This window comes from Lycium barbarum, chromosome 7 (assembly GCF_019175385.1).
Source record: "Lycium barbarum isolate Lr01 chromosome 7, ASM1917538v2, whole genome shotgun sequence".
Lineage (NCBI taxonomy): Eukaryota > Viridiplantae > Streptophyta > Magnoliopsida > Solanales > Solanaceae > Lycium > Lycium barbarum.
The window spans coordinates 82,566,700-82,593,790 of NC_083343.1; the positions used below are offsets into that span (position 1 = coordinate 82,566,700).

At 38.2% G+C, this 27,091-nt stretch overlaps 1 protein-coding gene across 5 annotated transcripts; it reads right to left on the minus strand.

Annotated features, from left to right (window-relative positions):
• Positions 1–1,887: 1,887 nt before the first annotated feature.
• LOC132603502 (diacylglycerol kinase 1-like) lies at positions 1,888–27,091 on the minus strand. Of its 5 annotated transcripts, XR_009568354.1 has the most exons (10): positions 26,905–27,088; positions 24,158–25,690; positions 23,127–23,493; positions 22,633–22,709; positions 16,780–16,899; positions 16,342–16,506; positions 11,818–11,955; positions 10,351–10,552; positions 6,230–6,760; positions 1,888–2,231 (listed from the first exon to the last, which is right to left on the minus strand). XR_009568354.1 is itself a non-coding variant. In XM_060316603.1 (8 exons), exons 2-8 carry the CDS (start codon positions 25,364–25,366, stop codon positions 10,403–10,405), a joined length of 2,226 nt encoding a protein of 741 aa, XP_060172586.1. In that variant the 5' UTR covers positions 25,367–25,690; positions 26,905–27,088; the 3' UTR covers positions 10,162–10,402. The 5 variants fall into 5 exon arrangements, 2 of the variants coding, with proteins under 2 accessions (XP_060172586.1, XP_060172587.1); XR_009568355.1 differs by lacking the exon at positions 6,230–6,760; XM_060316603.1 differs by lacking the exons at positions 1,888–2,231; positions 6,230–6,760 and having other exon boundaries at positions 10,162–10,552.

Consider the following 27,091-nt stretch of genomic DNA (forward strand, 5'->3'; position numbering starts at 1 on the left):
TACTATGATATCGTTCGCCGGTTCCCGGGCCGGTTTTGTGATCGTGCGCACTATGGTATATTCGGCAGTATGATGTGTTACGATTCCCGAGACCTCGCCATAGGGCCGGGTGCCGCTTACATACGGCGTTATGATGTGATATGGCATATGATATGTTCTGGTGTTGTGATATTTTATGATGATACGATATGTTCGGGGATTGTACGGAGATGTGAAACCTTCTGGAGTATGATGTGTTGTGGCGCCAGCGTCGGAGTGGCGGCCACGTTCCTGAGCCCTATGCATGATTTTTTTTATTTGCATGATATATATATATATATATATATATGTATATATATATATTCAGCACAGGTTTTGATATACTAATTCTGTATCCACATTTTGTACTCCTCACTTCGGTTATGATTCGGATTTCTGTATTTCATGCTTTGCATACTCAGTACATATTTCGTACTGACCCCCTTTCCTCGGGGGCTGCGTTTCATGCCCGCAGGTACGGACGTTCGTTTTGGTGATCCTCCAGTATAGGATACATATTCTGCCACTTGGATTACTCCTTTTGATCCGGAGCTCATATTTTTGGTACATATCTTCTGTTATACATATTCTGTATATATATGGCTATTTGGGTACGGCGGGGCCCTGTCCCGTCATATGTTCTGTCATGATTTGTAGAGGCCTGTAGTCATATATGTGGGTCATGGGTCATGTTTGTTCGTTTGTTATTATGATCTGCGTCTTAATGCGGTTCCGTTTGCTATTATGGCCAAAACGGCCCATATGTCTGTATATGTTTGTATATCTGGGCGATGTGTATTCCGCCAGCCTACAGGATTTGGTATGATATTTCTGTACGGGCGACCGCATCTATTTAAAATAACGTATGTTAAGTTTGAATCAATCTCTGATATGACGATCTGGTATGTAAGTCTGTTTGGGTGTCCAAATAGAGCACCAGTCGCGGACCACGGGGCTGGGTCGTGACATCCCCCCCACCAGAAGAGGCTCAGGCAGAGACGTCATTGTCCTCAGGTATGTAATGCTTTCCTATACGCTTTCTTAGTCGTGTGTGGCCATAGTTGTTGATGTTGCTGTTGTAGCCTTGCGAGGCGATATTGTGGGTTACTGTGACAGGATGGTAGTGCCACATTACATGGGAAACTCTAGAAAAAAAATTATAGAATCCCCAAGAACCGAATAATGTTCCTAAGAGGGAAGAATGTTACACCTTGGAGATTTCGAATTTGTTGCATCATGAAAAGACTACACAAGCTTAAGGTGAATATGAAGTCCGTACGAGATTAAGGAGAGTATTAGATAGCTTAAAGTGCGTACCATAAGATTTCGAAGTCATATGGATATGTGAGACTAAGTTTGTCGAAGGAAGTGGAAATGTAAGTCATGTTTGGAAGGGTTTTCGTGATGGTTAAATCGATGCGTATTTAGTGATGTCTTGAGGGGGCTGCTATAGGTCCTATTGTATGGTTAATGAAGTGTTATATAAGTGCCAAGAAGGTTCCACGGGGATTGGAAGTCAAACAAATCACCGAGAGCAACTTTGGAAATTATGGGTTGTACGACCACTTATATGGTCCGTATAAGGGGGTCCATATAACCCTTCCAGAGAAGGGTATTTTCATGGTGGTATTATGCGGTCCACTTATACGGACCGTATAAGTGGTCCGTATAACTCCATCGGGCAGATTTTTAAATTTTGTATAAATAGATGACCCTTGTTCTTTTATTTCATTTCCCACATTTTCCTAAGTCTTTAGAGCTCCAAAACTGTCACGACCCAACCGGAGGGCCGCGACGGGCACCCAGTGCTAACCTACCCGGGAACCTCTTATCATACTTTCACATTTATATCTAGGTGAGCCACATATCTAAATCATACTTTTCATTTATTATTCATACTAATTCCATTGGGCAACAATACATATATCATCATCAATAACAATGCCCATATAGATGTACATAAGCTGACAAGGCTAACAAAATGATATCCAAAATATAGACCGACAAGGCCGAACACATCTAACCATATACACATGTCTACGAGCCTCTAAGGGGAGCATGTCATATCATATAGGCGGGACAGGACCCCGCTATGCCCATAAATATGTACATAAAAGAATAAATACCAAAAGTTGTAGCTCCGAATGAAATGGAGCTCCGCTATGTAGTCCCTGAGTAATAAAGCTATGGATCAAGCCTGTCTCCATAGCCACCTGCGGGCATGACGCAGCGTCCACAAACAAAAGGACGTCAGTACGAAGAATGTACTGAGTATGTAAAGCATGATCAACATCATTATGAAAGCATAATAGACAACATAAGAAATAGCATAGGATGGGAGATACTAGTATCATCGTCATAAACACTTACTTGCTTTTCATAGGGACTTTCCATTTCTAATGCGTGATTGTGTACATACATCCATATCCGTATTCATATCCGTACTCATTTACATTCGTATCCATTTTCGTATTCATAGCATATTCGTATTTATACTCATATTTATATCGTATACATATCCATATCATGTACATAGCATACCCGACCATGAAGGTTCGGTGTTTCGCATACCCGACCATGGCAAGGCTCGGTGAGTATACATACCTGGCACTACCATGGCTCAGGATTATCCGTACCCAACTGCAATGGTGCGCGCGCAACATATATATATATATATATATATATATATATATATATATATATATATTTTACCCGGCCTTATAAGCTCGGGGTTTCATAATAGCCACACATAGGAACATATACATAAAAGCCCATAAGCATCTCTAGCATCATTACTATCGTCGTTCATTACATCTATCCTTAGAGGATCACTCGTCATATGAGGAATTTAGTACAATCGTAACAGAATCATGAGCTTAGTAGATTTTGAAGATAGCATCATTTGGAGGACATCATAGGCTTATAGTAGATTAGATATTTGGCCAAAGAACCATGCCTTATGAAAGAAGGGTTAGCCTTACATACCTTTCCGTTCAACTATTCTATCACTTGCATGTTCTCCTTCAATGCTCACGTTTCTACCTTCATTAGAGTTATACTATCATTAGAAAATCGATAGCTTAGCATACATGGCTAAGGCTAGAGAAAATTGGACAACATCTTCTTTATTTATACGACTTCCTCCATATCATATATCAACTCCCAAACATCAATAATAACATTTACAACATCATAACAATAGTCTTTATTCACCTACATTATCCTTACTTCTCAATTCACTTCCAATCATCCATATCCATGGTCATAGCACACTATTACATTCGCTCATATACAATGTTTATCCCATGTTCTCAATATCATTTATAACATGATTATAATCATAACATATCAAGAATCATTACTCAACCCAAGCTACTACTCACAAACATCACTATTCTCACAAATAAGACTCATTTTCTATATCCTTCTACAATCCAAGTGTTTCAACTTCTCAATACCTTAAACAACATAGAAATACCATAAAACTTACCTTAGATGGTGTAGGAATAAGCCTTGGGTGGAAATACTTCACTTGAGCCAAAACCCTAGTTCACCTCCAATGAAATTTCTTGACTTGGATGATCTCTAATGAGTTTCTTACACTTGGTTTTCTTAGTTTGATGAAGTTGATCATAATTTTCTCTTGAGTTCTTATGGATGAAGAGTGGGAGGGTTCTAGAGAGTTCTTGAAGTGTTGGGTGAAAAATGAAATGAAATAATGAACTTGGTCCCCTTTTTAATAACTAAAAAATCTGACCCGTCGGGAAAATATACGGACACTTATACGGTCCGTATAAGTGACCGTGAAATCGCCCCTTCAACATCTCGCTTCTGTGACCATTATACGGCACATTATACGGTCTGTATAATTTTATACGGTCCGTGTAAGTGACCATATAATCCCACCAGTGAGGGACCTTCACTGTGACGATTCTGCAGACCATTATACGGATTGTATAACACTATACGGACCGTATAATCGACCGTGGAACCCATCTTTTCTCTGATCCTGTTCTCGTCACTTCGTTTGATCTCCAATCCTTATGGAACCTTCTTGATACTTGTTTAACACCTCATTAACTATCTAAGCCACGTTATAATTCTTCTCCAAAACACTATTAAATCATCATTAACTTGTTACTCGTAAATCCTTTCCGATACACATCGTATGCCTTGCCTTTTCTTGGCAAATTTTCTCCTCTTACTCCGAGTGTCTTTGAAAATCTCAATTAGGGTCATCAAATGTCATTTCTCACTTATTGCAATACCGTATACTTCGTGCCCTTCGTTAGTCTATTCACTGTGCATCAACGGGGAATTTTTCGTGGTGTAACAAAAACCCTTCTCCAAGCATATTACACTCCAACCCAAGTGAAAACGAAGATCAAATAACAAGAATCGAGATACCCATGTGTTGGAAGACTTGCTAAGGTTAGTAGACTTCAAGGACAACTTGAGTATTGAAGCTAGGGTTTTCACTCAAAGGGATATCTTGCTCCAAAGCCCATTCTTATGAGATAAAAGGTTAGTTTTCATGTTTATTTCATGTTATCATGAATGCTTGATTGTTGAACCACTTGGGTAGAAGAAGAAAGTATAAAATGAGATCTAAAAGGAGCTTTTATAATGTTTTTGAGTAGTAAGCTAACTTGAGTCTTGATTCTTAGTATGATATGGGTGTAATCTTGTTATAGAAGGTAACAATGATGATAGGGAAGTGTTGCATGAAATTGTAAAATGGGTTGGTGTGAAGTTGTCGAGATAAGTTGAATATGAGAATGAATTTTTGAGACTTAATGGAATATGAATACTTGATTATGATATTGTGAATGTTATTATAGTTGTTTGGGAGTTGTTTGGCGATATGGTGAAAGTCGATTAAATAGGGGAAATGCTGCCCAATTTTCATTAACTCATAAATTATTCTAGTTTGAATTTAAGAGTATCATTAAGGCTCAACTATGGTATGAATCCTTCTAAATGTAAATTTTCCAAACTTCGACGGTGAACGTTAAGTAGTTAAGAAGACAAAGAGGTATGTAAGGCTAACACTTCTTTCTAAAGGCATGTTTTCCTCATTTTGCGTCTACACGAGACATTCACGCTATTCCTACTCCTATAAATGTTGTAAGCTCATGACCCTCGAGATTCTCTTGATATTGTTGACAATGTTTCTTGTGATGATAATGATAGCGATTGTGATGACAAGATAAATTCTAGGGATGCCATCTAAGATATTCGAAACGTCCTGTTCCTAGAAATGCTAAAATGTTCATGACTTTCGATATTTTTGAGATGCCTTCGGTGAAAGTTCTTCAAAGTAATGATGATAATAACGATGATGATAATAGTGATAATAGTAATAATGACAAGGATGATGATGATGTTGACGTGACTTAAGCACACCTATGTGTGTGTGTATGTGTGTGTATATATATATATATATATATATATATATATGGCTATTATGTAACACCGAGCTTATATGGTCGGGTACGACATCTACCGCGCGCACACCACTGCAGTTGGGTACGTATAACACTGAGCCTTGGTAGGGCCAGGTACGTATAACACCGAGCCTTGTCATGGCCGGGTACGTGAAGCCCCGAACCTTTTATGGTCGGGTACGGTAAGTAAGCATTGAAAATGGAAGGTTCCTATTAGGAAAAAAAAAGTGAGAAAACATTATGATTGTCGCTAGAGGTATAAATGGCTCTATCATCCCATGACTTTTCTATTTTATGTTATTTCTTATGCTTCTCTTATGATGTTGATTATGCTTTACATACTCAGTACATTATTCGTACTGACGTCCTTTTTTTTGTGGACGCTGTGTCATGCCCAAGATGGACAGGGAGATAGACTCGATTCGTAGATTACTTGTTCAAAGACTGCATTAGAGGAGCTCCATTTGATCCGGAGCTGCAGCTATTGGTACTGTTCTTTTGTGTACATACCTATGGGCATGGCAGGGCCCTGTCCCGCTTATATAATTTTATATGATCCCTTTAGAGGCTCGTAGACTGTTGTGCATACTTAGGTGTCTTTTAGCCTTCCCGGCTCATATTTTGTATATTATTTTGTTAGCCTCGTCGGCTTGTGTATATATATATATATGGGCATAGTTGTCGATGTTGAAATAGAAGTGTCTTTGCCCAATGAGATTCGTATTATTGATGTATAGAAATCATGAGTACGCCATGTGGCTCACCTAGATGTGAACGTGAAAGTATGATGAAAGGTGCCCGGGTGAGTTAGCTCCGGGCGCGCTCATGACCATCCGGTTGGGTCGTGACAGTGATGCCTCTATTTATAAGAAAATATTGTATCTCTCCATGAATGCATTTCTTGGAGTGGTGGTCACAACCATGAAATTTGTAGCTTTTTTTGTTGATGCCAACACTTGACGGGTGTGAGTATGAAAGTGGTTATCACATCCATGAACTTTATAATTTTTCTCTTGAAGCCAACACTTGACGGGTGTGAGGATGAAAGTGGTGATCATATCCATGAGTTTTATAATTTTTCTCTTGAAGCCAATACTTGACGATGTGATTATGAAAATGGCAGTCACATTCATAAATTTTGCAACGTCTTTCAATATAGCCTTTATGTAATTCCCACATTTGAAAGTTCCCGGTTGTGACCATGGACTTGTGGTTGCACCCATGAAATATTTTCTTATCTCCTTGGCATTTCGTTAGTTTTCATTCTTCTGGGGTATTCTTTTTCCTGCAAGATTCTGTCAGAAAATATGTGAGAATACGATATAATTATTCACGTTTTATTTTAAAACTTATCTTTTTTATGTATAAAATTACATGAATAATTTACACCCATCAAAGGAGCTATTATCATCCATATATTATGAATCCGAATCTAAAATACCCATATATAAGGGAGATATATTCAATTCTTTTTCAAAAACTAAATGATATGTAATAAATGACAGTCTTTTATAAATGTGGGAAGTAAACACAAGATAAACAGTTAAAGCAAATAATCATACACTGGAATTCGAAAGTCAACCATATAGTACACATCCTTAACACTAGGGTGTCTAACACCTTCCCTAGGGGATCACCAAAACCCTTACCTAGAACTTTGAATTACGAAGGTTTTTTCACTGTATTTGAATAAACCTTTCACCTTTGGTTTTCCTAATTTCCTAAAAATAAGTCAAAAAGAGCACCAACAAGTTCGAAGTAGCTTTCTGAGCGCTAACCCCGTCCGCGAAACGCTACCTGTAACAACAGACAGCGCATTCCCTTTCTCCTTCTGAGGTCCTTTCTTTTGAGAACCAGTTCCTTTTGTACCCAAACTTACTCTCCTTTCGATAAACTCTCTATTCCTCTGAACCAATTCAATTCTTGCTTTGCAAGACTCTTTGTAGTGACATGCTCGTCCACAATGGGTGCACAAACAATTTTCAATGGTGGAGACATACTTGTTGTGGGGATTGTAGGGGGTCTTCTATTTCACAAAACCAATTCCTTCTTTATCACTTCCCTTACTCTTGTACATGGAAGTGATCATATCAGAAGACCAGGTCCACTTGAGAGCTCTATCAAGATCAAACTTGATTCTATTCAAGTCTTCCTTTAACTGCTTGCTTCTCTCAATCTCAATAGTGAGACTCGGTTTTGCCTTTTTGAGTTCATCTTAGAGCTCTAAGTGAGCTTTACTGGCTTCGCCCTTTCCTTTAAGATGCACCTTTGTATCCCTTTTGAATTCCCCTTCCAGCATAATATTCAGCTGATTGGTCTCATCAACTTGTTCCCTCATCTCTCCAATTGACACTAACATATTTTTCTTTCGAGTTCAGAATCACTGATTTTATGAACGAGTGCACCTTTCTCAGCGATAAGGGCATGATATGCATCAATTAGCATGCCTGACAGTGACCTGATTTTATTCTGAGAGTAGGCTTTCGAGTTCTTCTTTACCTCAAGAAAATTTACCTCTGCATCTTCATTACTCTCATCACTATCAAATGAGTCTGATTTTTCCATGAGTGCAAAATTTGGCTCATACTTAGAACCTTCATTTTCTATGACCACCATTGATGTGTCCCTTTTGTCATCTTCTTCTTCAGACTCACTGGAAGAGCCCCTCAATACAGCAAGTGCTTGTTTTACTATAACATTGGCAGCTTCTTTTCTTCTGAACTTTCTATCAGGAAACTGGGTCCTCCTTGCATTTTTGTCATAGTTGTCCTGCCTGTTTAGAGGGCACTCTTTAGCAAAGTGACCAGGTCTTCCACACCTATGGCAAGAATATTCATTTCCTTTGAGATTTTTGTTAAAGCTTCCCATCTTCTGGATTCCACCATTTCTCCGAATCAATTTATGGAATCTCTGTGTGAGATATGCCAATTCTGATTCATCGTCACTTGAGTCTTCCCTAGCTTCCCTTTTGATTTCATTCTTTTTTTCCTTCTTCATCTACATCTTCATCTCATATGTCTTAAGGTTCCCGATAAGCTCATCGACAATCAACGTGCTGAGATCTTTGGCTTCGGAGATGGCATTTACCTTGCTATCCCAGGAATCAGGTAACACACCAAGAAACTTTCTTACTAGTTTGGTGGTTGTGATGACTTCTCCCAGAGAATGAAGCTCATTTATAATAGAGATAAATCTAGTGTGCATATCATGAATAGATTCTCTCTCTTTCATTTTGAACATGTCATACTCTGTGGTGAGCATGTCGATCTTAGATTTCTTCACCTGTGTTGTTCCTTCATGGGCAGTTTGAAGAGCCTCCCAGATCTCTTTAGCAGTTGAGCACATTGAGACTCGATTGTATTCATTAGGTCTTATTCCACACACAAGGATCTTCTTGGCTTTATACTTTTTCTCCACTACCTTCCTGTCAACACCATTGTATTATTTCCTTGTTTTGGCACTGGTTTTTACACCATCTTCACTTGTGTGTACTGGAATATAAGGGCCATCACAGATGATATCTCATAGCTCTGAGTCTTTAGCCATGATGAAGTCATGCATTCTAGTCTTCCACCACCCATAGTATTTTCTGTTAAATCTGGGTGGCCTGGTGAAAGATTGACCTTCTTCCATATTGGGTGGAGCAGCCATTTTACTGATTCTTTTTAGGTGTTAACCTTTTAGAAAGCATCTACTCTGATACCAACTGTTACAGTCTATGCGTCCACCAAATAATGTATGAGGGACCTGGTTATGTATCAGTTCCCTTATGCAATGCAGTAAGTGAAGAAGACACTGTTTTTATCGTGAAAAACTCCTTGCTCAAGGAATTAAAAATCACGACCTACCCTAGTATTATTTCAACTCCACTACATGAGAAACTTCATATTACAACCTATCGTAAGCTAGGAACTAACTCCCATAATCCCTCAACCCTTACAATGGTGGCAACTTAGGAACTAACTCTCATAGTCCCTCAATCTGTGCAATCCACTGATTGCAAATACCTCCACTTGACTAACTCTAGCCCAGGAAACTAAGGTTGACTACCTCTAGCAAAACCTAACTAATACACCTAAGCTAACTTTAGCCAAGGGTACCACTTAATAGATTGAAAGGTAAACTGCCTAACAACTACTAAGAATTTGAAATACCTATAAATGCTTCCTTTTTGGGAAGAGTAGGTTTACAATTTTAGCACAACAGAACAAAGACTTACAACAACATAAAGAACTTAGACTAAATATGTATCTGGATCTGGTTCTTCAGTTTTCCAAGTGACTTGTTCTTGTGATCACTTGAAATCTTGTGACGACAGCTTTTGCCCAATTTAGATTAGGTTTTTCGTATCGTATTCTTCACACCATATATGCACCTGTTTGTGAATTAGTTTTCCCCTTTTTATCAAATAAAAAGACCGATTTTACTGATAGATATCCTCATGTATGATAATACGTAATATGAGAAACACAATAGAAAATTGTGGAGTTGTGGATTTGATTGATTCAGAACTCGTCTTTGGAAGAAGTCAGATAATCAATTTCTAACTCAATCCATCAAGACTTGGCACCGGTGAGAGTCTCTCATCCTTTCCCTTTCTCCTTCCTTAATGGCCCAAAGTAATAATAAAACTTAGAAAGAAAGATTCTATCGCCATCCAGAATAAAAGTTGTAGTTGGTAACCTCAAACGTGATGTAAATCTAAAAATGCCGCTGCAAAATTTACCTCATTTTAAAGACTTTACACTGTGGTGGAGTTCATTATACGAACAATCTTCAGCTGGAAGCATTCCAGATTTTGGATATTTTACATATGAAGTAGACAAACCCAAGCGATGAAGCAAAGGATTGCTTTATACAAAGAATACGACACACAAAAACTTACCCAGAGACTGTAGAAAACTGAAAGAGCAGCGCCAATCTTGTAAGAAACAAAGCTAAGACAGTCTGATCGCCATTTCTTGAAGAAGTGCCCGCTTCTGTGATGTATTAATTACTTGATTGGATTCAGCATTCTCAAGCACCTCTGCAATTATGGCTGCTGCATGACCTAGAGGTTCTTCTGCTGCTCTCTTCAGCATAAAGGCCTATTAAAACATAAGTGTTAGACGCAACAATAATGCTGCCTCAAGCCCAATCTAGCTGAAGTTGACTATATGAATCCATGTCTAGTCCAAAAGACACGTGCCGTGTGTGTGTGTGTTTGTGTAGTACTGGCAGCAGTAGTTGTTGCTTAGTAAAATGTCACCACTAAAGGGAAAAGGAGAAACACAAGGAAGTTTGGACATTATGACAAGACTTTGGCCCCACATCATCTTTAAGAAAGGGGGGTGACAGAGAACCAAGAGAATACACCATAACAGCCTAAACATCATTTTCCATCAGAGAACACTAATAGCTTCCACTGCACAACGTTGGATCCTAAACTGCTAACTCATATTATAGATTTTTAATTGCTGACTCACAAAATGCTAACTCATGGCCTTGAAGGAACATATGGAGATCTAAAGCACAACTGAAAGTTGCATGTTATGTGTGGCTAGCGACCAAAAAAAACACGATTAACCCAGGATAATCTGCAGAAAAGTGGTTGTCAACTTTGCAAAAGGTGCCCCCTTCTTAGAATTTCTCCAACAACCATCAACCATTTGTTTTTCATTGCCTATTGTCTGTCTTACAGCTGACTGGCCCATTTCTAAATATGCTAAGATACAAATGGACTGTGCCCGAAGACATCACTAATATGATGAGAAGCTGGTATGGAGGGTACGTCCAAAGGGCAGCAGAAATGGTGGAGAACTATCCCAGCAACTATTTGGTCATTTGGCCAACTATTTTGGAAAGAGAGAAATGCAAGATGCTTTGTAGATACAACTCATGGAACAAGGCAAAATTTCTTAAAAAACTTTCAACCTCTTGCTTTCATAGAAGTTTTATGCAGAAGCTAAAAACAAGTGTATATTTTTGTTTCTTTTTGGTGCAAAGAAGAATTGGTTGGTGATGCAGAATCTCTTCTAGACCCACTTGAATCCATGCTGTTAAGACTGATGTGAAAGCTGGATTCCTTTTGTAATTATTTCAGGCACATTTCGTGCTATATATATATAAATACTTACCTTCTTTAAAAAAACACTAATAGCTTCCATATAGAAAAGACACGCAGCAGAAGAGATGAATGATAATCATAGTATTTCCCATTCCCACCACTTCCAAATCGAGAGAGCTCTTTAAGCCCATGATATTATCATTATGGTATATATTAGACAGGAACGCAGGTATGCCAAATGCAACGGTCTCAGATCCATGCTTTAGCGGACAAATTTAAGCACTATTGAATTTTAAGGAAGGAGACCTGTCCATGATGTGTTATCGTCAACGTACACGGTTGCTGATTCCAAGGTTCTCCATCTACTTGAACAGGAAATGCAGCAAAAAGTTGAATTTTTATCACTTGCCCTTGTGCAAGCCTCCGAGCTTTGGAAAGCCCCACCTGATTTCAACAACAATGCTCTTATCACAGAAGTTCAACATTTAAAAGTTTGAAAGATCAAATAAACCATAAAACTGTGTCAGAAACAACTGGATTTTTCTAATTAGATTCAAACAGTAGCAGTTGATCACAATTCAAACTAACCCATCGACAAACAACGATCAACTGCTGCTCCATCTCCATTTACTTGTGCCTTAAACTATATCTGCAACAACTCTTGCCACAGAACTACTGGACTACCAGATATAATTATTGGTCAGATTCCACCTTGGGATATGAACACATAAGTGATTAATGTTAAGACTAGGAATAGGAATAAGATTTGTATATAGTATCCTACATGGAAAAGGATTAGGATGTAGTGTCTATAAATAGGGCTCAAAGTAATAATGTAGATACACTTTTCAATAATAATATTTTCTCCCATATTTTCTCACATGGTATCAGAACTTTCGTGAGAGATCTATCACTGTGCAAAATACCAGTGACTCCGGAACCAAAAAAAAGAAGAAGAAAGACAGGTTCGGCGTAAAATTATTTCCGGCATGAACAGTATTTCCGGAGTGAACAATCCCCCGGAATCCGGCTGCAACTTTGATTTTTTACCAGATTCCGATCGTCGGAACCCTAATCCGACGACCTCTGTCAGTTTTCCAGCATGTCAGATCGTCTTTTCCGGCGACATCTGAATTTTCCTTATTCTACCGTGGTCGCCTGCCTAGTCCGACCCCACCCACAGGGACTTTTCTAGAAAACAGTCACCGGAACAGTATTTTCCGGCGGTTCAGTATTGCTTCTGCAGCTTTTATCACTGATTTCAGCCAGTGATCTTTCTTCAATTCAACATGTCTTTCTGGTTAAATATTTCTAATTCCAAAAATATGAGAATTCGAAATTCAAGTCCTATGATTACTTCAGAACCCTTAATAAGGAGATCAAAAAACCGAACATCACAGTCCATGAAAGAGTCATTTTGGAAGATTTCGACCTAAGTGTAGTTACTGTAATAGGTTTGGACACACTTGTGAAGTATGCTATTCTCTGCATGGTCGACCATGCTATTCTCTGCATGGTCGACCACCCAAGAATGCTCATGTTGCTCAGACTGCCACCACAGGTAATTAACGGATTTGTTTATCCGAAGAAGAATATAATGAGTACCTTCAATATCGAGCAAGTAAGCAGACATCTCCACAAGTAGCCTCAGTCGCACATTCTAATACCATTGGATCATGGCTTGTAGACTCCAGCGCTTCTGATCATATTTCTGGTGATAAATCGCTTTTGTCGAAGATTGATTATTCACCATCTCTTCCCGCTATTACTTTAGCCAATGGGATCCAAACAAAACCAAAAGGGGTTGGACAAGCTAATCCCCTAACTTCTGTCACTCTAAACTCTGCTCTTTATGTCCCTGGTTGTTCTTTTAATCTTGCATCTGTCAGTCATTTGACACGTGCCCTAAATTATACCATAATATTTCTTTATGATTCTTTTGTTATGCAGAGCCGCAGTACGGGATAGCTAATTGGTGCAGGATATGAATCACAAGGCCTCTACTATCTAACACTTACCTCTCCTGATTCCTCTACAGCATGCTCCGTTACAGATCCTCCAGACTTGATCCATAAACGATGGGGACATCCGAATCTGTTCAAGCTACAAAAGATGGTGCCTAGCTTTTGTCTAGTCTGTCCAATTTAGATTGTGAGTCGTGTCAACTCGTGCAACACACTCGCACTACCTTTCCACGTAGTACACAGTCGTGCAGAGTCTATTTTTTCAATAGTTCATTATGATATTTGGGGTCCTAGTAGAGTCAGTTCACCTTTAGGATTTCGTTATTTTGTTAGTTTCATTAACAATTTTTCCAGATGTACTTGGTTATTCTTAATGAAAGATCATTCTAAGTTATTCTCTATATTCAAGATTTTATGTGCTGAAATACAAAATCAATTTGGTGTTTCTATTCGTACTTTTCATAGTGATAATGCCTTAGAATACAAATCCTCCCAGTTTCAACAGTTTATGACTCACCAAGGAATTATTCATCAAACATCTTATCCCTACACCCCTCAACAGAATGGGATAGCAGAAAGGAAGAATAGACACCTCACTGAGACTGCTCGCACTCTTCTCATTGAATCCCATGTTCCTCACGTCTTGCCATTTAATTAATCGAGTCCCCTCATCTTCTATTCAGAATCAGATTCCATATGCCATAGTATATCCTCATTCATCTCTATATTCTCTTTCTCGTGTTTTGGGAGCACATGTTTTGTGCATAACCTAGCTCCGAGGACAGATAATTAGAACCTCGCATTATACCCTTATAAGTTATCATCGTCTATCATCATCCCATTTTGCCTTTGTCTCATCATTGTCCTCTGTCCCATTCCTAAGTCTACAGGTAAAGCCCTTTCTCATCCCGGATGGCGACAAGCTTTGATTGACGAGATGTTTGCTTTACACACGAGTGGTACTTGGGATCTTGCTCCTCTTCCTTCAGGAGGGGCGCACTTTTATCCTTCGTCAGGGGCTTTAGCAGGTCTATTGATAGAGATTAATCGTTTTTTCCCTGATGCGCTGGCATTCCCCTTGTTTTTCATTCTAGTTATTGTCATGGGTTTCCAGGGTCAACCTGTTTAACTGCATGCCAGACCGTCACCCGGGAATCACTTCACGTGCCTGTAGAGTGGGGAAATTATTCCTTATTCTACTGTTGGTTATCATTGGGTTTATGCAGTCTAAGTTGGTCCGGACGGCCAAGTTGATCGGCTTAAGGCTCGCCTTGTTGCGAAGGGGTATACACAAATATGTGAGCTTGATTACAGTGATACTTCCTCCCCCGTGGATAAAATAGCATCTGTCCGTCTTTTCCTATCCATGGTTGTTGTCCGCCATTAGCCTCTTTATCAGTTGGACATTAAGAATGTTTTTCTCTGTGGTGATCTTGAGGAGGAAGTTTATATGGAGCAACCACCTGGTTTTGTTGCTCAGGAGGAGTCTAATCTGGTGTGTCGATTGCGTCGGTCACTTTATGGTCTGAAACAGTCTCCAAGAGCCTGATTTGGTAAATTCAGCACAGTATTTCAAGAGTTTGGCATGACTCGCAGTCAAGCAGATCATTCTGTGTTTTATCGACATACTGCTCCAGATTTGAGTATTTATTTGGGGGTTTATGTTGACGATATCGTTATAACTAGCAATGATCAAGATGGTATCACTAATTTAAAGCAACATCTCTTTCAGCATTTCCAGACTAAAGAGCTTGGCAGACTGAAGTATTTTCTAGGTATTGAGGTTGCCCAATCCACATCAGGTAATGTTATTTCACGACGCAAGTATGCCTTAGACATTCTTGAGAAGACAAGAATGATCGGATGTAGACCCATTGACACTCCTATGGATCCGAATGCTAAACTCCTGCCAAGACTAGGGGAGCCACTCAGTGATCCTGGAAGATATAGGCAGCTGGTTGGTAAGTTGAATTATCTCACAATGACCAGACCTGACATTATGTTTCCTGTGAGTGTTGTAAGTCAGTTTATGGATTCTCCATGTGATAGTCATTGGGATACAGTTGTCCGCATTCTGCGATATATTAAGTCAGCTCCAGGTAAAGGACTGCTTTTCGAAGATCGAGGTCATGAGCAGATCGTTGGATATACAGATGCTGATTATGCAAGATCACTCTCCGATAGACATTCTACATCCGGATATTGTGTGTTAATAGAAGGTAATTTGGTGTCCTGGAAGAGTAAGAAACAGAGTGTCGTTGCTCGATCTAATGCTGAATCAGAATATCGAGCAGTGGTTGTAGCAACTTGAGGGCTAATTTGGATTAAGCAGTTGCTCAGAGAACTAAAATTTGGAGAAATCAGTCAAATGGAATTTGTGTGTGATAACAAAGCGGCCCATCATATCACATCAAATCCGGTATTTCATGAGGACTAAGCACATCGAGATTGACTATCACTTTGTCAGGGAAAGATACTCTCCGGAGGTATTGTTACAAAATTTGTGAAGTCGAGCGATCAGCTTGCGGATATTTTCCCCAAGTCACTCAGTCATCCACATATTAGATACATCTAAAACAAGCTTGGTACTTATGACTTGTATGCACCTGCTTGAGTGCACCTGCTAGAATAGGAATAGGGTTTATATATAGTATCCTACATGGAAAAGCATTAGGATGTAGAGTCTATAAATAGGGTTCACTGTAATAATGTAGATACACAATACAATAATAATAATATTTTTTCCATATTTTCTCACAATTAACATCACTAAAAACAGTATGGAAACATCTCCAGGAGACAAAGCTTCAAAATGAAGATTATTTTTACTACATTAACATCATCTCTGGAATCCCCTAAAATATACCTGCAGTTTCCCAAGATGCCAGGTACCAGAAATGCTAACAACCTCCAGCATCTTATCGTGCATGGATTGAGGATCAAGGTTATCATAGCTTTCATCTTCATTCTGCCACAAGTCTACTCCGCCCATGTAGCTCCCAATATTAGCTATAAGAACACCTTCTGCATCCTATAAAGGGAAGGAGCATGATCATTTCACACCTGATCAATTAACTAGTAATTGTATTTTAGGCAGTCTCCAGACAAGATAACTGACTAAAACATCAACCACAATTACCCCATGGAAAAAAGGTGCAAAAATATTAATAAGAAAGGAAGTTGCAAATATGAATGTGTCTGTGTATATATGGCAAGAAGTCAGTATGTTAAATGACTAAAAGTAAAAGCTAAAAAACATATGAACTTTTCACAAGGATTTTGTAGCTTTGCATTTGACAATTACCTCAGGAACCTCAATCTCAACACCATCAACCTCCACGTGAACTTGCCATGGAAAATCTGCAAACGTCCTATCCATGATACTCCTGGCGCCTTCTCTGGCGTAAAGAACTTTGTTCATGAACTGCAACAATATCGCCAAATATTTTTCAGCACCGACAGAAATACATATAGAGACATATATGACTTAAGTAATCAATAAACAAAATCCTCCTACATGAATCAGACCTCAATCTTTAAGCAGCCGTTTGATTTAGAGACAAGTTATGCAGGGATTGGTTATACGGGAATTAATTATGCAGGGATTAGTTATGCGCTATGTTACTCGGACTCTTCACTTTCGGTGCTGCACCCGTGTCGAAACAACATGGGTGTGGGTGTGGATGTGGGATCCGTACCCGATCTGGTCAACTGATTTTGGTTACTTTGACCAAAATCGACGTAGAAATTCTGGATAGATTCAATGATTTCTTTAATCAAAACTAAAGCTAAGGTGAAATTGAAGAAAATGGAATACCTTGTATATAAAAATTTCTATGTCACTTTGTTTCCTTTTATCTCCTTTGGGGATTCTCCTCTTGATCAATATTTTTTCCTCAAGTTTTCCACATAATATTCCATAATTTAGATTTTATAACTCTATTTTTAATAGCCTCAGTGGAAGACAAGATGCGGGGAGCGAGGCTGAGATGGTTTGGGCATGTGATGCGGAGAGCTGAAAATGCCCCAGTGCGGAGGTGCGAGAGGTTGGCCAGCGACGGTTTCAGAAGAGGTAGAGGTAGGCCGAAGAAGTATTGGGGGGAAGTGATTAGACAGGACATGGCGCATTTCCTGCTTACGGAAGACATGACCTTAGATAGGAGGGTATGGAGGAATCATATTAGGGTAGAAGGATAGTAGGTAGTCGCGTTTATCCTCCCTTAAGAGTAGTTATGTTGTTCTATAGTTTCTTGTATCTTGATTTCTGCGAGTATCTGTTGGTTTCGAATGATTTATTTACTTCCATTGTTTCATTTTCATAGTTATCTATAGCAGTTGATACTCCTTTTACCATGACTTTCTTGTTTTGTTATTTCTTGTTTTCATATTGTTTTCGATACGCTTGATCATATCTAACATTTTGTCTTTTCCTCTCTTTTTCTCCTCTCTTGAGCCGAGGGTTATTTCTTGTTTTCATATTGTTTTCGATACGCTTGATCATATCTAACATTTTGTCTTTTCCTCTCTTTTTCTCCTCTCTTGAGCCGAGGGTCTTTCGGAAACAGCCGCCCTACCTTTCAAGGTGGGGGTTAGGTCTGCGTACACTCTACCCTCCCCAGACCCCACATAGTGGGATTATACTGGGTTTGTTGTTGTTGTTGTTATTTTTAATATTTGAATTTTTTTTTAGCTGAATCCCCGCACCCGTATCCTCGAATCTTAAAATATAGATCATGAAGGATCCGACATCTAGATCCGCACCCGAGTCCGAGTAACTTAGGTTATGCGGGGATTAGTTATGTAGAGATTATATAATGCTGAGGTTATTTCTTGCAGAATATTTAGTTTAATGTATTACATATTAGATTATACTATATAAACTAAACTATTTGTTTACATTTTAAACAAAATAATTTTTCTTACTACTATGAGGGTAGTTTGGTCATCTTAGCATTTTAATCCATGTATTATGTAATACCCACATTCTATCCCACATAAAATATTACATAGATTCCCACATACCTTATGCATGCATTGTTTATGAGGAATGCCAAAACAGCAACCAAATGTTGTATTAGTTGATGATGATATCTATTTGGAGATAAATTTCTTTAAATCCCAACCAAGTACGGTATAAACTTATGTTGATTTTATGTGGAGATTATCTCCACTACAACCAAAACCAGACATCCCCTAAATACACATTAACACACAACAAATACGATAGACGATTAAATCTTAAATAATCATTAGCCTCCACAAGAACCACATCAGATGAGAGAGTTCATTAAGTAGCCAACCTACTGCAGGTGGACTTTTTGTAAGAGCTTTTCAGCTTAACCCACTTTTGGAAAGAGCAGAGCTCAACCTACCTAATAAACTCCCCAAACTGGATTTATATTAATTAAGCAAAGGTGTAAAAGTTGATGGCTAGTATACACCATGTCATGGACAATCAAATCTACAAATTTTCAAATATTTAATTAGTACAGGTTGCCCCAAAGTAATGAAGGGTCTAGAATCTCTAGAAGAGATTAATATAAAAACCACAACGATAAATCCTTATCAATAATGTGCATATAAAACGTGAAACGCTAATATATACGTGACATGTTCTAACAGGGACGCAATATGAAGCAACTGTTAAGCAGAGTGGATCGGCAGGTGGCACCAAAAACCCAGGAAGAAAGCTCGAATAAACACGTCAACAACAAATTCAGTGATAATCAGAAACGTCAAAGAGGAGGTCGACGTCTGAAAATGATACAACCCAAGTTGCATCAAGGCCTTTCACAAGGAGCCAATGCAAGGGTTATTCATGAAGAGGGACGTACTTGAGTACACTCTAAAGCCCCCCGGGGATTCCAAGTGTTGATGATTGTATGAGAGGACGGATTGGAGAAGAGTGTTGAAAATGGGTTATGCTTGCAATGAGGCTATTACTTAAAGGCTAGCATTTCTGAGTTTCATTTACAAGGAAGACCAACCAAACAAGGCCCTTAATTCATTAAGGGTAGAATTGTAATAGCTTAGTTGTCTTCCTTAGCCTTTTAGTATAATAACTTGTCTAAACATTTCCTAGGGTAGATTTTGATGAATGAGTAGAGAGCTTGTGAAGCTTTTGATTGTGAACCTTGTTGAGAGGATTGGTTGCTTGGGATCACAAGTCCCTTGAGGTCATCCTAAGACTTTGATGCTCTATTTGATTACAATTTGGAGGTCTTAGTGCCCATTTGTCTTAGCTTAAAAAAGAGCTTATGAGCCAAAAAAAATAAGTTGGGCTACCCCAACTTATTTTAAGCACAAAATGGTTTATAAGCTGGCCAACCAAATACTTAAAAAAGCTGAAAACAGCTTATAAGCTGTTTTCAGCAACTTATAAGCCAACCCAAATGGGTTCTTAGTTATTATAGAACTTTGGTTGCCAAATTGTGTCTTTAGGTGTGTCAATCTAGTTATCCTTAGCTTTCCTTGTTAATTTCTTGTCTTTTCATTTCCTTTGTTGTATCAGAAAAGCTACTTAGCCCAGAAGCTGTGTGCAACACACCATATCGTTTTTTTTTTTTAAAATTATTATAGATGAATAGAAATGCATGTTAACAAGAAAGCATTCAGGTCTAAGATATTAGAGAAGTCATATCCAGAACGTCTAGGTGAGTTTCTTATTTCATCTAAAGATTCTGTCCTCTAAAAGACTTCTCCACCCATCTGAGAAAATCGAAGCGTAGACTACTAATGGCATGTGACTCTATGTTAAACAGCCCAATTGGCAAATGTCTAGCAACTATTCTATTTGAGCAAGAAGCACAAGTATGTAACTAATATCAAAGAATAAAAAGGTGTAACAATGAAACAGACGCCTTCAAAAGTGAGTACATTGTGTCAAGAAATGAACCTTGGACCTGACTCGACCTCAAAATCTAGCTTATGAGGTGAGGATAGATAGCCCACGACCATATAAGGAGATAAACAACATGGGATGGTAAAACATATCAGAGCAAGCAGATGTCCTGGATTCGAGTCCCACCTCCGATCATTATCAAAAAAAAAATTCATGTTCTTGGTCCATGAAAAAGAATCAGTCTCTCACGTAAGGCGGAAGACATAATTAAGAGTATAAAAGAGTGCTCCCTCGGACAACTTTAAGCTTTTACATAAGATGGTCATACATTTCAATGCACTGGAATTAGACCAAAGTAACCTCAAAAGAAACTAAAAATTCTTTGAAATATAGCATGAAAGCGGGAGTCAAACCTGCAATAAGGTTTGCATGTCACAAATTTGTTTGTTTTGGCATCACTTGAGTTGAGAGTAATTTTACAATGTAGGATAGAAAAAGGTCTAAGGTCGAAAATCAAATAAATCAATTATCAAAGAATATGTTTTGAAGCTACAAACCTATTTGGTATCATATCAATTTACATGCGATGGTTTGGTCATGTCATGCGTCGACCTACAAATGCACTAGTATGTAGGTATGAAACTATAGTGAAAGAAGGTGTTAAAAAGGGATGAGTTAGACCTAAAGTCACATGAAAGGAAGTTATCTCGAAGAACCTATAATTTATTGGAATCAATGCAGACTTAGTTAAAGACAAGGCACAATGGATTAGTTAAAGACAAGGCACAATGGAAGAAAATGATCATATATATATATATATATATCTACTAGTTAGGATGTGGTGTGGGAATAGGACTCTAGTTAGTATGTTAGATTTTGGACCAATTGCATTTTAGGAGTATTTTCACCTTATCATAGATTTATGCAGTAAAAATATAGAGAACTTCTAATAATAGTAATAATAACAATCACAATATTACTCTTATTTATATGTATTTAACTTATTTTCACATTTATTTGTATTTGGTATGATGATGACAAGAGTTTAACTTAAATGAAGAAACATCGTCGATGAAGATTCATATATCCGACCCCAATTGTTTTAAAACTGAGGCATAGTTTATTGATGAAATGGCTTTGGAGATATAATGAAAAGGGGCAAGCTCTATGGAAGGATGTTATCAAATGCAAATATGGTACATACAATCCTTGGTGCAGTAATGTCAGCATTGATACTTATGGAGTTGGGGTCTGGAGAATTATCAGAAACTTATGGCCAAAGCTTGAAGGCAATTTATATATAAAAGTGGGAGATGGTAAGAGAACAAAATTCTGGGGAGATGTTTGGAATAATCAGACCCCTCTGAAAGATTCCTTTCCAGATATGTTCATTCTTTGCAACAATCCAGAGGCTAATGTCAGTGATTGTTGGACACCACAGGTTGGAATTTATCTTTTAGGAGGCTACTAAATGATTGGGAAGTGGAGAGAGTGGCCAAATTGCTAGAAGAAATAGGGATGTTTCCTGGCACCAACAATGCACCTGACTCATTGAGATGAAAACATAGTGAAGATGGGGCTTTCACTGTTAGCAGGGCTTACAAAATGGAAAGCAAACAGCAAAACAACAGACGCAAAAGCTTGTGGAGAAAGGTTTGGAGAAACTTAGCACCAACCAAAGTAAAATGCTTTACATGGTTGGTTGCTAGGAGGGCTTGCTTGACACAAGAAGTTCTGAAGAAAAAAGGAATGATTGTAGTATCTTGGTGTTCATTATGTGGGAAAACAAAAGAGACCAACAACCATTTATTTTTGCATTGCAGCTTCACAACACAAATTTGGGCCATCTTTCTTAGTCTCACAGAAACAAAGTGGACCATGCCTGAACATACTGCAGATCTGCTAAGTTGTTGGATTAGAAGAGGGGGAAGTACGAGTCAGAAGGCATGGTGGAGGATAATCCCACACTGCATATGGTGGACAGTGTGGAAAGAAAGGAATAGTAAAAATTTTGAAGATAGGTCCAATTCCATTCAGAAGGTTAAGTGGAATTGTATTGTATCTTTTTATTTCTGGTGTAAAGAAAAAGATATAGAGGAAACAGAACAGTTGGTAGAATTATTGGCATCTCTGTAAGTATTTCTCTCTTTGTTTTTCTTTTAAAGGTCCCCAGCATCTCCATAATGCTGAAGAATACCAATTACCATTTTCCAAAAAAAAAAAAAAAAAAATGAGGCATAGTTATTATATCAAACCCAATAACCAAATTGTCATGCTTCATATCCTCCTCCAAAAACAAAAAGATATCTGCATTACCTGATTGTAAAACTTCTCAGGGTTTTCCTCCCTCATATTATGGATTTCTAATGCAACCTTTGCATCGCAACCGACACCTAGAATGTCATTGAACATTTATCAAATTCTATATCTAAGAAAGTGAAATACTCATCGTAATATCTCAAAGCAGAACATTTACATTTTTTCAGGTCACTGGAGATAATTTAGTAATTAATACTCCCCCCATCCCAATTTATGTGGCACCTCTCGGATTTCGAGAGTCAACCAAGTTTTTCTTTGACTGGAATATTTTTATATGCCTTTTAAATATTTTAAGTTGTTAATTACTGTGATTTATAGTATATTTTACATAGTTTCCAAATATAGAAATTTGATTTCAAAAAACTTAAAGCTTCTATGTCCAAATTCACGGTCAAAATTTAGAAGTTTGAAATCTTGAAATTCCAACTGTGCCACATAAATTGGGAAAGAGGGTGAATTATATATGACATGAAAAAGATAAGTCATCATACCAAGGTAGTTGTTCAAGAACTTTGGAGGTTGAAGCAGCTCTCCCTGTTGATTTAAGATTGATACTTTCCAACGATCAAGGATGGTTACTGCTGCTTGTTCTATATCGTGCAAAAGTGTACAAAGACCTCCTTGCCTCTCAACCGAACCCAAGCCAGCGCCCCAGGAAAGAACTCGAGCCAAATCATTTCCCGTCCCAGCAGGAAGTATTGCTACTGGTGGGGGTGAAACAAAGTTTTGTTTATCTATAGCATTCAAAACCCAGCCAACAGTTCCATCTCCTCCACATATGAGAATCCGGAAGTGAGGGACCCTTCTGAATAGATAAAGACCTACTTCTGGTCCTTCTGTTGAACTCAACTCAAAGACCTAATTAGCATATCCATAGCAACATCAGATCAGGACACTCGCTCATGGAGATCAAATTGTTGAATCTACTGAAGGGTGGACTACACTATGAGAGTTAATAGTAAAATAATAAATCACCTTCCATGATATTCATTACGATTGGAGCTATAGTCAAGCTGGCATAATAAGTAGAACCCAGGAATTAGCTATTCTACATTAGAACTCTGTAAACGAGGAAAAATAAACTTCTTTCTATCTTAATTCTCTCCCTTTAAATTGATATACCTGTGTAAGTCCACTTTTACAATCCTCAAGTCAATTCAACTGAAAATGAAGATTAATGAGTCTCCTTTGACAAATGCCTTTATATTATACGTATGTCACCAGCCTATAAGTCTATTGGTGAATTTTGTAATCCTTATCAATTGAAATGTTCTCAAACAGATACCCTAACAAAGTATATGTGATATAACTGAGGCCCAATGGCCCACAGGTCAAAACTTTAGCTTTTGATATGGTAAACCCTATTTTGTAACCAAGTCATATTCCCTTAGGTAGTAACATTTCTTAACATGTAAGTAACTGTTCTACTGATTCACAAATTTCCATACATGCATAGATAGAGGGTGAACACATTTCCACGTAATCGTGACTAGCTAAGGGATGTTGCTCTAAATGACCTGACCTGCACAGGATTTAACAAAATGTTCAACCGCTGCCTAAGTGAATCTCCTCGCTGAGCTCCACTTTTCTTGTTTAGGAAAACTAGCAGAGGCCTAGCATCTGGAGGCAAATCAGTCAATTCATATTTCTGTTTCATTCGTATTGACTGAGACTCGTCCTTCTGATTGATTGAAGAACTCCTCTTGAAGCTGGGTATAGATACCAGCTTTTTCAGAACACTTCCTTGCTGCTGATCTACAGCCTCTCTCTGTATACTACCATTACAATTGTCCTCTACTCTGGAAGTACCATTTACTTGATAAGTATCTGCAGTGCTATCAGTAGTTGTGTCACCAATAGTGTCACCATTGCCTGTGTCAGCAGAGACCTCATTTCCATTTTTTTTGTTATCGTGTTTGTGTTTGTGTTTGTATTTCTTGCTTTGACTTCTAATACTAGCACGTACTGAAGAAGCAATCTCATTGGCTCCTTGTGTGATAGAACTCAGCAGTCCACCAGAGGATGTCCTAGTAAACTCTTTAATATGAAGAGGCGATAAAATAAGCCTTCTAAAAGGGCCCAAGTCACAAATATCACCTGTTTCATTGAACATATTAGCATGGCAATCAACGTGAACCAGGCGCTGACACCATAAGCAACACCATACAGGGGAACCCCCAAGAAATGAACTGCTGCATGGCTCTTCACAGTAGCTGCAGAAATAGGATTCATCTGGTTGATCTGCTACCTCCGTCCACCGAACTGCCCACTGATGTACCACGTGCTTATATCCAAACATTGATACACATTTGCAATCCTTATGAGCACTCGATGAGCAAATGAGATGAGCTGCAGCACCACAAGTGTTGCAGCAATTAAAAAAACTCTCTGACGCCACCATTGGTCCAAGAGTTTGAGATGGACACATGGACTTTAAGCAGACACAGCAATTTAAACTCTTCCCTTGAGATACGGATTCCAAAGTCCAAGTATGAGGAGCTACAGGGACCTTATACTTGGTTTTCGGATTTTTCTTTGACCTAGCTATGGCTTTCATCCAACTAATGTTTACGTTCCTTCTCCACTGGAAAGCTGTATAAAAGATAGTGAGAATGCCAACTAAACCAGCAATGAAACAAGAGAGAATGAAGAACCCCGATTCGGCCATCTTGGAGGGATTTTTGCTGATCCAGCTAGGAAGCAGAATCTCTAATTCTCGAAAGTCTTCCATTTCCTAAATTCTATATTCCCATAATGTACACAAACATCTGCAGAACATATCCTAAAGTAACAAATTAACAGCCATAAAGGGCATTAACCTAACATATATAACTGACTAATGCAACTTCTACTGAAACAACCATTTGAAGCCCCACAAGCTGGTTATGAGTTCCCTGATGTCGGTTACCTTGTCTCCCGAATAATTACATACGTTGCGGTGAAGTACTCAGGTGATGGTGGTTGTACACTCCAAATTTGTAATCCTGCTCATTTTGTTTGCTCTCTCAAAGGGCTTCAAACCTTTCGATGAAGGTAGCAAATCCCAAAAAACACCCTGCAAGTAAGGAGAATAATATTTACATCAAACAAGTCTGCACAAAAATAATCCTTTAGTTATTGTAACATTAGCCTCCCTTTGGATTACAACAGCACAAGAAGTAGTTATCACTCCCTCTCTTCTAAAAAGAATGGTGGGTTGCAAAATATGAGCTAAAAGCATCTACTTATGGTTTCAATTTGGACATTGATTTCGTGATGACCTTTTACATAGTTACACATTAAGTACTACAAAATCACAACTTTATCATCATTAGAAGTATTTAGAAGATGTTTATAAAATCATAGTCAAACAAATATTAGTTTTCTTCCCAAAAAGTAAGTACAATACTCCCTCCGTCCCAATTTAAGCGTCTTAGTTTGACTAGGCACGGAGTTTATTTGAATCTTGTGGTCCTACATTAAAGATGTGTAAATGTACTAAAATGTCCTGTGAATCTTGTGGTTATTAAACATGTCATGTCCTATAGTATGTTTAAACTGTCGACTTACTAAATATAGACAGAGACATTCTTTTTGGGACATACCAAAAAATAAAAGACACTTAAATTGGGACGCAGGGATTAGTTTTCTTCCCCAAACAGCAAGTAAATTATGGATCCATATTTTTGTGTGTGTCACTAATACAACCATGGACTGCATAGTGTGTTACAGTTGAAGGTTTAAACATATTTGCAAACCCCTCCCCCACTCCCAAAACACACACACACACACAACCACCACCAGGAAAAAGAAAGGGTAGGATGTTCAGTCTTCAATATTCCCATTCATAACACCAAGTGCTATACTTGCTTCTCTAATCAAATCAAGTTATAAAAGGACAGATGGCTTCAAAAAGCATAAATAAATTGGTCAGAAGAAAGATAGTGCTACTACCTAAAAAGGTAGTATCAATCAAACTAACCCTCAATGCCATACTAGTCGGGTCAGTATACGAATCCTGTATATCCATTACACCCTGTTTAGATTATATATCATTTTAATACTGGTAAATAATTTGTGTTTTAAGGTAAATAAAGGATTTCCTAGAACTAAAGATATTATCATAAAAGTTTCCAACCAAACGCAGAAAAAGATATAGGAGAAAAATAAACATAGAAATTTGAGAAGCACGTTACGATCTTAAAACAAAAAACAAAAAACAAAAAAACAAAAAAAACAAAAAAAGGAAGAGAAAAAATGTGATCACCAATGTAAGAGGAAGAGCCATACCAACAACATCTCAACTTAAACAGTGTGTTGGGGCTTTACGAAATGAAGAAAATAAGAAGAGATCGAATCATTGTCTTCTCTCTCACTGCAAAACCCTAGCTGACGAAGAAACAAACGGGTAGAATCAAAGCAAAACAAACGGAGAATTTTGTTAAATATAATTAAGGTCATATATTAATGGGTTAAT